Source organism: Opisthorchis viverrini (assembly GCF_000715545.1).
Source record: "Opisthorchis viverrini unplaced genomic scaffold opera_v5_224, whole genome shotgun sequence".
In the NCBI taxonomy this organism is placed as follows: domain Eukaryota; kingdom Metazoa; phylum Platyhelminthes; class Trematoda; order Opisthorchiida; family Opisthorchiidae; genus Opisthorchis; species Opisthorchis viverrini.
Genome location: NW_008751878.1, coordinates 632,249 through 642,881, shown reverse-complemented (window position 1 = coordinate 642,881; position 10,633 = coordinate 632,249). Strand labels below are relative to the sequence as shown.

The 10,633-nt window shown below is 43.7% G+C and overlaps 1 protein-coding gene across 1 annotated transcript; it reads right to left on the bottom strand.

The window, feature by feature from the left end:
- Positions 1–1,360: 1,360 nt before the first annotated feature.
- On the bottom strand, positions 1,361–8,163 carry T265_08497 (hypothetical protein; the record flags this gene model as incomplete). Its single annotated transcript, XM_009174311.1, has 3 exons — positions 1,361–1,490; positions 5,085–5,270; positions 8,102–8,163. 3 exons carry the CDS (start codon positions 8,161–8,163, stop codon positions 1,361–1,363), a joined length of 378 nt encoding a protein of 125 aa, XP_009172575.1.
- Between the last annotated feature and the right edge of the window lie 2,470 nt (positions 8,164–10,633).

Sequence of the window (10,633 nt, the reverse complement as noted above, 5' to 3'; positions counted from 1 at the left end):
ATTTTCTTATCTGCGCCACGTATGTTTCGTGGGTAATCCCTTTGTTTCGAGCTGCCTCAAAACCCTGAGACTGACGTGACCCAATATCCCACCCCTTTTATGCTTCACTATTTTTCTGTTTCCAGATTCGTAACCCTTGATTATCGGTCATCGTGTGTGATGAGAATACTCTGATATCCAGTCGAGCAGACAGACCTCACTGGAATACGGAATGCGAAAAGTACAAAGGCTTGAAATGTGCCAACTGTCTGTGTGGATTATGGGTCACCCATAGCGAATTTCGGCCGAACTCAATGAAAGGACCATCAACGGTCAGGGTTGAAGGGTTCATCGCTACCTGTGATTGAACCAGTACATCTGCTCAGTAGACAAACCTGGTTCTGAGTTACTGTCGGACAAGACGAAACGGATTCTGCAAAACGGCTTTCATAGATCAGCACCTCGCCAACTTGATACAACTCTAACCTATCTTCTGATCGTGTGGTGCGTACGGACTACACTTGTTTCACGTTTTTCAAACCAGAAACTTTCTAACGTTGTACAAGGTCGATGAAAAATGATGTTAGCTTTTTGTGGAGTTGAGAGAATTCGGAGCAGAATGTCTGGTTACTGCTGTCAGATGACTTACTGGTATACGTTTTATTTGGAAGCGACTCATAACAGACTTTGGAACTGGTAACGAATGCCGCGGGAAAAACTACAGCAACGACCAAAGTATGCTAAGCGATAGAAAAACGTTTATCAGAAAGGCACAGTTTGGGAAAAATGAATTCATTGCCAAAGCGGTACATACCATTACTAGTATTTTAACTCCTGTAATCTATTTTTCTCCCGTTTAGGCAAATTCAGAATTGCTCTCGGCTTAGATATATCGGTTGAAGAGGCAGTGCAAAAAACCGTCTTGCAAGATCGAGACTGCAACAATCAAGATTCCTTGAAAGGCTGTGACCCCATGCTAGAAGAGGTGCATTGCTCAGCGGTTAGACCGTTTGTTTGCGGATGATACAGTGCTGTCCGTAGCTGATTGGTGCCCAGTTGCTGCAAGCGGCTCCTGAAATCTTCACCTCAAAGCTCAGCCCCTGATCCATTAGAATCATTTTGAAGCTCCAAACCGTCTGGCTATAATATAACACATGATCATTCCACAGATCGTCTGCACCCGTCGATTTGGTACGGCTGCCACCTCGACGCCCACGACAGGTGTTATCATTATTACTCTGGCTGTCACCGAAATGGGCCGACAACATCAACGGACCATAACTCGTCCATTACCGAGACAGGAATTGGTTCCGTGGGATTGGTAGCCCATGTCTTTTCCCCTTTCATCGGGTGGCACCGCTTACAGGCCACCACACAACCCTCAGTACTTATCCCCGTCCAATAGGCCCTCAGCCGAACTTGGTCGTACGTTTTGTTTCATCCTGCGTGTGCCATCTCGATTAACGACCGTCTCAAGACGCGAGGTATCATCGGCAGTGTGGCCTTTGAATCTTGACGATCCAGGATATCATGCCAGCTTCCCTCAGGCTTAGCCTGACAAAGTGCTCCTGGACGGCTTCAGCTATAGTGCTTCCGACTGAGCGAATAAACAATCCTACAGTTTCTACTGGATTACAATTGAAAGGAAGAAGGCCTTCACTGCAGAGTTATCTATTAGGAAAGGCCAACTGACCGGTTACAAACCATTGAACAGGGAAGTAAACCTAATCAGCATCTTATTTACAAAAACTGGACACCCATCTTCTCCCGAACGCGTCTTCTTGAACTTTCCTGGAGATTCATTGACTTCACTCATTCTTCGGTCAAATTCCGCAACAGATGTCCCCGTTTCAAAAGACGCAAAGCGAAATTCTACAAACAACACATACTACTCGCGTGCTTCCCCATCAGTAGTATCACCGTTACACAATCAGTCCTCTTAAACAAAAAGTACGAAAAGTCGGACAAACTAAATCAAAGAGCCTGAAACTGGCCAGAATTTCGACATCACACAGGAAGAGTTATTTTGATTCATAAGGCGATAGAAACATTTCGGTACAGAAGTGGATAAATCAAGTAATATCGCTAAAAACGATGCTTCAGAAATTAGTTAAATTAATTGAGTAATTTGGTAATTAATCCTTGCCCAACAAACGACAGGTCTTGTGAACGTTTTCTTACCGTTTTGTCACTGTGGTTTGTTGACTGTAGTCTACAAGTCTGGTGCCAAATCTATTTGTTCTATTCTTCGTTCGAATGAATAGGAACACAGCGATGCAAAGCAGTGATTCAAACTGATACTATTCTGTTTTGCCCGCGTATGGATGCACGCAAATGTCTAGACTGTGTTCAACAGTTTGCTATTAGCGTGCACACTGAGGATGCGGTGACAATGCAATAAAATTTTAACGGAGTTAATTGCTAACGGTTCCGATCCGTTCAGCGAAATTTACCTATCGGTTTTGGCGAAGGCATCCTGATCAGTCGAGTACTTTACCCAACTTGGTAGATATGTCATTGATATTTTGGTAGCGGTCCAGGATATAGCGCCAGTTGGGTAATGAAAAGAATCAATGAATCAATGGAGCAAAGGCCAAATTCAAAAGTCTAAACTTAAAGGTCATTTAGTACTCGGGTCGAAAAAGAACATTTGGCTTACAGAAACAGTTCAGCCACCAACTACACCGCCTCGGCTGCCACTTAAACATTTTCACGTAAACATTTCTGTACAAGTTTACCGAATCTATTTTCCCAATAGAACCTATATTTCTCAATCGTTGTCAAGTTAGTCTTATGCCTGTAAACGGGGCTTACCTTCGTGGATTCGTTACCACAAACTGTTCACCCTCTTGACCGAGGCGTCACTCTCAATCTATTCTTAATTTCATGATTCATTCTTCCAACGAATCCACAACTCTCGGGAAATACACTCATTTGCAACTCAGTTTGGTTTTCACGGGAGACTCAACTGAATCTCTCGTTTATGATATTCTACAACTGAATGTGCTGCACACAGGCCGCCTCATGTTTCAGTTGGCACGATATTCGAGACATCGCCATATATTTTCATAAAGGAAACTACTGACAAGGTTGCTGAAAACTCTTCGACAGCCCCTTCGACACCCTTCCTGGGGCTCATCAGGTGGGCGCAGTCCCCGAGTTTTAGTCAACCTTATGTTCTACTTGAACCCAAATTGCACGGTTTTCAAGAAATACGGTCATTCGCAAACCATTTCGGTTTACACGAAAGACTTGACTGAATCTTTTGTCTAAGATGCTCTACAACTGAAAGTGCTGCACTCGGGGACTGCGCCCACCTAATGAGCCCAAAGCAGAAGGGCGAAACCGGTCGTGGGCTGTCGAAGAGTTTTCAGCAACCTTATGAGTAGTTTCCTTTGTGAAAATCCAAAACTTATTTCGTGTCCAACAGATAAGATATCATCCATCCACATAACATGTTGGTGATTTAGAGGCAAGTTTTACCGACACTAGTTTCCTGATTCTTCGGTCAAAGTGAGCTCTCGGTTCAAGTTAGAGCTGTTCCACTCCGGCCTGTCTGAGATATAAGTAGAATCCTAATGAATACCGGAATACTCATTCAGTTGCGCTGAACAGATAAAAGCACATGTGGATAGCTAAGTACCAAGCCAAACAACAAATCGTGAAACAAAAATAATTTGGATTGAAACCAAAACTTTTTGGTTCTGTGCCAACAATTAAATTGTCCATGACATATATATATATCTGTGCATATTTATACAGCTCTTAACTTAATTTACTATTTCTGTTTAGCTATTCTTGACGTTCGTACAAAAGTTACGTTCACTTAGAACAGCATGCGTGACTGGCATTTCCAATAGATCATCTGGAACGAGTTTAAACCCCGGGCAGTTTTGTGTACTAACTGTAATGGAACGTGCGTCGGTGAGGTTGCAGTAGGCTGTCTACGTAACAGCAGACTTAGTTTGATATTCTGTATTGATCAAATACAATCCGGCACTTTACTTGGAACTATATTCAACATTCTAGAGTTGACAGTACCTATATGGCTGTCTCGGGCAGCCCTCCGCTTCAGAGCTCATCCAGAAAGCCCTGTCGCCGAATTGGGACATTCGTAGAGATAAATGCGCCCCTTCGATCAACCGGAGACTACGATCAGTGTTACTGATGTTTACTGTGCTTCCCTAAGAGTGTGTGGCGTCAAAAGTTCGCACCCGAAAAATGTTTACACAACTAACTTTAATTTGCTGTCATTCAACCACAAAAACATCAGCTTTTTTCAGTAAAACAGGTTTGATTTGCATTGCTGCTCGTCATTCAGAGTAAAGTGCTTTTGTTCCTGCTGGGGCGAAATTATATGTTGCTTCATGGTGAGCCAAGGCTAACAAATCCCAACATGTACTATTACCAGTAAAATCATGGCTGTGGTAATTTCGGAAACTTGATCACCCTTGTTGCGCTGCGTGGGACGGGAGAAAATAGCCAGCGTTGCAAAAATAGATTGGAACAGGTGCGTGTGTGTGTGCGTGTTTAGAAAACATCTGACCTGCATGTGGACTCAAAAACATGGATCTCTAAGATGGATCGAAAAGATGAAAGAAAAAACGCGGTAAACATGTGCATTTTCACACATACTACTCGCCTGTGAACAGTCGTAAATCCGATTCATTCATGACACAAAAAGCCGCTTGTATTTATCTTAGACCGTGCGGAAGTAATCTAACTTGCGGAAGTAATCTAACTTGAGCAGTTCCTGTTATTCACTGTAACGACCTCGCTGTGAACTGAGAGGTATTTACTCAGAGAACTGTCATCTTGAGATCGCTCATTCCTCTACTTTGTTCGACTGTGAAATATTCACTCCTACCACTATCCTTCCGATCGCATATCCGTAAGCCCATTTTCCCCTAGCTTTACCTGATCGCCAAAAAGGTATCTTGCAAAACATTTTTAATTACCAACCATCCATTTAGCGTGGCTGAAATTGGCAAGACATCTTCGAAATCGAGGTCAAACGTGCTGATGTCGAGTTTAAATTTGTAGGTTTATTTCACTGCCACAGGATTCCACAAATATTATAGACTTTTTTCTGTTGTGGGGGTCACCGAATGTGTTTGAACAGTTGTCCTCTTGTCCTGGAGCAATTATTCTGGTGTTCCCACAACAAGCAGATGGAGCATTGGACTCGAGTTTCACTCCTACTAGAACTCATCAGCAGTGCATATCCGTGCCGGGGTTCAAACTTGCGAAGCAAGTTTATCACCACGTCTGAACAGGCAAGTGTCCTCACGCTTGAGCGATGTCATTGGTATGACCGACTGATCGAACGACCAACCACTTACAGTCCGGCTGGTGACGATCGATTTACCTGCCTGTCAGGCCCTCTCACTCAGGTAGCGCTAACGGACATCTGAAACCCGCTGGAAATATTTTCGCCTCTATGTGCATTTACCTAGTAAATGCTTCCAGCTGCAAACTCCCGAGGAGCTACTGGAAGGATGCACGTTTTTGAGGCTTCTTCATGTGATCCGTGAGTGGATTTATGCTTTTCATTGTTTTGATTTCTCCAACTTTAGGTACTCATCTGCTCCAGACTGCTGTGACCTGAAGGTCGTTTAATATTTTGGCCATCATGACCAGCCTACGCCAGTCTCTTGTGCTTCGTCATTCCTTTTGCTCTGTGGAATTGATAGCATTACTTGACAATGCTTCAATCGCTATTGGGGATCCATGTGGTCTGGATCTCTATAGCCTCCTAACAGTGAATTCAGCACTGGCCTGTAGGTAGACAATGAGTCCACAGATTTACTCCCGTCACACAACCATATTGATCTTCGTTGGCAGCTCTTTCAAACTACTGTACTGTGCTCAACACAACTCAATAACTTTTCACTAGAAAAGTCTCATGACCGGGAACTTTGAAGCCCGAGTTACCATTGTGAATCCTTGCCTACATACTCTTAGTTAAGTAGTATAATGTCACTGTGTTCAGTAAGATTCAACAATATGACATTGCGGAAAATTCTCCCGCAAACCAACGACTGGAGCGCGATGAATTACAGCTCGCATTTTCGACACAATGCCTCTTTCGGACGTGCAGGGGAGCCTCATGTGAAGTCTCGTAAACTCAAGCCAGATATTGGGTTAGTACCACAGTCCTCTGCTCCGAAGGCCAGCGAGTTTCCGAGTGTAATATCGATGCTCCGCGTGTTGAACTTAACGTGTTTGAGTCAAACGATTCGAGTCAGTTCCAACAGTGTTTCTGTTCTCAAGCTAATGTTGGCCTGACACACATGTGCTTCATTGATTATTTTCATAGGCTACTTTGTTGTTCTGCGTGCTTGCAACTAACGGGAGGCTGTAATTCTATGTCCAAAAGTGCCGCAAACTCTTGCCCACTGAATTTCCAAGTCCTCGTTTTCTATCATGTTCGATGCTTCCCTCTCCTTCCAAAGTGTCTGTCGTAGTGACATCGGCGAAGTAATTAATGCAGCGTGCACTGTGTTGAGGTCCTCCACTTTCCACCCTTGACCAAGTGTTGCACAACCTGGTCAGTGAAATGGGCAAGGCCGTTCGCTGTTACGTTGGAGTCCAACGAACACTTAACGATGGGGGGGTACGAGTTATCACCACTTCGTGCAACGAAGAGAAAATTGCCCATTTTGTTTCAGATCGCTAATTATACGCAAAAACATCTGGAATAGTCTTTTTGGTTGTCTACTGGGGGTTGAGGGATAATCAACAACCTTAGGAGAAGTGCGTTAGGTCTGCACAATATCTTCAACAGCATGCGAAGGGAAACACGAGGCAGTCTGACGCAGCGGGTTCTGTGAGAGCAGCTTAGATGGGATTTTGGGTGACTTTGGCGTGGAAAACAAATCGCTATGCAAATGAGTGTTTATCTGTCGATTTTTTCTCACTTTTTCAACAGAAGATAAGAGAGTGCTGTTGATGGGTAATCTAGAAACATCTAATCTGCATAACTTTATTGCAATACGGATTTTGTCGTCACTATGATGTAAAAAGCTGCGTTGTGGACCATAGTCCCTTAATGCCTGCTTATTACCGTGAACCCTAGTCCGGATAGCCGCTTGATCGCCTGGTACGCTTGACCAAACCAGAAACAGTCAACGAACGTGCGAGCCAGTTGCTCTATTGATCCTGTCAAGTACTAAGACTACAACTCATCTGTCAAGGACGAATGAAGAACAACCAATGAGATCTGTCTCAACGAAAAACGGTTAATCCATTCGCTGATATCTAGTCCCGTTACGTTCGGAGCTGATTCTTCCAATAAGCTTAGTGCCGTCCGCTCTAAAACGATTTTGTGGGAATCTGCGACGTCGATAGACGCAACAGAACAAATAGAATTTGAAAATGTACACTTAACGCGTCTACACACACGTTTGTGTCAGTTTTTCAGTTCATGGCCCTCTGGCTTTCAAACTGCTCACCGCAGTTGCCAATGCTCCTTGAAGGACCTCGAAAACCTAAAATTTGTTCGGATTATCATTTTCTACTGTTCAAATCTTCCACTTTGTATTTTCATCATATGTGTAACCTGCATGAGCTAGGAAACTCCGGTTTCACGTTCTTCGTGGGCAGCTGAACATTTTACCTTGATTTATTCGTTCATATCTATGTCCTGAATAGCATCCCTAATGGTTACAAATCTGTTCTCACGTCGTGATGCCCTAGATAACTCAGCTGACGCACGTTTGGTCACGGTCTCAATAAAAGTGATTACGTGAAACAAAAGAAAAAGAATTTTCCCCTATTTCTCATTCGTTCTGAATACTCCTGTTATTTAGGGCTGGACAGAGGTAAATATCATAAGTATATCTTTTTAATGTACTACTCATAAGGACAGAGGTAAATAAGTATATCTTTTTAATGTACTACTCATAAGGTTGCCGAAAAAATATCGACAGCCCACGACCAGTTTCGCCCTTCTTGTCTTGGGTCAGGTAGGCGCAGTCCCCGGGTTTCCGTCAACCTTATGTCTTACTTGAAACCAACTTGCACGAAATTAGCGAAAATACACTCATTTGCAAACTACTTTGGTTGTGGGCTGTGGACGGGTTTTCAGCAACCTTATGAGTAGTGCACTACAAAGATATACATGTATCGCGATATTTCAAACATCGTAGCGACTGAAACATAAGGCGGTCTGGTGCAGCACATTCAGTTGCCTGAGAACATCAAAAACGAGAGATTCAGCTGGGTTCCAGGTGAGTCTCTCGAAAGAACCAAATTAGTTTGCAAATGGGTGTATATTCGCTAAATAACATAAGTTTGTTTCAGAGGGGTTTGGTAAACAATCGGTGGATTTATTGCTGGGCAACGTTTCGCTTTTGACACAAAAGCTTCCTCAGGCCAAGTGAGTAAGTAAGTAGGCTGATTGGGTTTTAAGGCAGTCGGGGAACCAATCCGTGAGATTCCTTATGACTAGTGACGTGATCAGTGCTGGGTGTTCAGTCTGATGTTCCTGTTTGTTGATTAGTGGGGATGACTAAGATTTACGATAGATTGGTTAGGGGGGTTTCGTATTTATGATGAACCCGGATTTTTCGTCCTTGATTCTTCAGTCTAGGACACCTTAATGGAAAATTCCTCTTGGGGTCGTTCACAGATTTCGTTCACCTGTGTTCGTCCAAGGGTGCTGGGACAATTAGTTTGGGGATGGGGGTGGGCTGGTTAATTGGATCTAAGGCTACTTGGATTTTGTACTTTTAGACCCAGGCGATTTCGCTGATAACTGCACACCGCCTCGTGTCATCTCGGCTGATCTAAGACCGCTCTCCACACGTTTGCAAGTTCTACCCCCTCTATTCTATTCACACTGGGATGCTTGGCGATTTCCACCGCCTCGGCCACCAGTCGCTGTGGTGTGAATCTTAAACCCCGTCTCAGGATGTCCACATTTTCTAAATCTATCTTATGCCCAGTGTCTAGAGCATGCCCTGCCATTGCTGAATCTTTGACTAACGCTTGGTATTCCTCTGCGTTTCTCGGTGGTTTGTTAATGGAACGCTTATGCTCACCGATTCTGGTGTGCAATTCCCTGGCTGTCTGACCTATATAAACCTTCGTACAGTCGTTACATTTTATTTTGTATACACAGTTCCTAGTCCTATCAACCGGAAGGCGATCCTTCAAATGCACCAACACCGAGCGTAAAGTTTTCCCCTTCTGGAAAGCTACTCTAATGTTAGCCGTATTCAGTACCCTTCTAATGACTTCAGATGTCCCTGTTTTGTATGGAATGACCGCTGTTCCGATCCACTCCTTGTTGGGCCTTGGTGTTGGCACCAATACCCGTCTTAGTTGTCGCTTAATTAAACCCACTGGGTATCCGCCATCTTGAAGTCGCTTTTTTACCTCGAGCTGTGCTGCTCTTCGGTCGACCTCCTCTGTACACAGTGCTCTCACTCTCCTAAACATCGCTGAGGCTATGCTAGCATATACTGCTTTTGGATGTGCAGAGGAGTAGTCTAAGACCGCACCACTATCTGTTGATTTCCGGTATACAGTGGTTTTTAATTTCCCACCACTCTTGTGTGTCATGCAGTCAAGGAAAGCTAGTGTACCCGATGTGGACTCTAGCTCCATGCTAAACTTAATGTGAGGGTCCAATGTGTTCAGATGTTGAAAGAATTCGTTCACCTTATCCCGCTTTATTACAACGAACGTGTCATCTACGTAACGCCAGAACACTCTTGGTGGACACTCGAATCCGTTTAAAGCTTTCTGTTCGAAGTCTTCCATGTACATGTTGGCCAAAATCGGGGATATTGGTGATCCCATCGCTAAACCTCGTTCCTGAGAGTATATAATTGAGTCAAAAACAAATTGACTGAGGTTTAGGCAATAAATCCACCGATTGTTTACCAAACCCCTCTGAAACGATGACTTCCCAATCGGTCCCAAACATTTTCCAGTTGATTGAAAACATAAGGTTGTCTTAATTTTTTACGCCACAGTAGATGTTGCTTGCGGTTTAATGGCCATATTCTACACTAAATACCAAGCACACGGAGCCTGGTTTAGAAATTATTATGCTACGTCTGTCTTTGGTGAAGCGATCTCTGCTCCGACTATTCCTCACTTTCCTCGGGAAAATACACCTTATATTGAATTGTACTTTCCTTTTCTGCTGTGCAGGCTGTCGAACTTACAATCGGTCCGACGGTATAAAGAAATTCTAGTGATTCTAGTAATTTACTAAAGTTCCTTCCTAAAGAAAGGGGCGAGAGGGATCAAGTGTTTAGAGTGTGGATTTATTGACCAGTCTGTGTTTCGAACCCGACCTCTCGACTTCTTTTGACTGGGTTTGGGCAACCTGGAAGTATCTCAGCCCTCGTACTCCCTTCGGATTGCATTGCAGCCAGGCACCAAAAGGGTGCTACAGCTGAACGATTTATAATTTTTTAAGGAAGTTCACTATCTCCTGCATGCGTTTTCCCTTGGCAGGCACCTTCCATACGGAGACAAGATCTAACGACATTCACCAGTAAGTCCAACTAAGTAACAGCAATCAAGCAGTATAATGATTTTATAAAAAAAAACAAATAACGGAACTCAAACCGATAAGCATCACCACATGGATGATGGTCCATTTTTACTCACAACATCATTTTATTTATGTGATCAG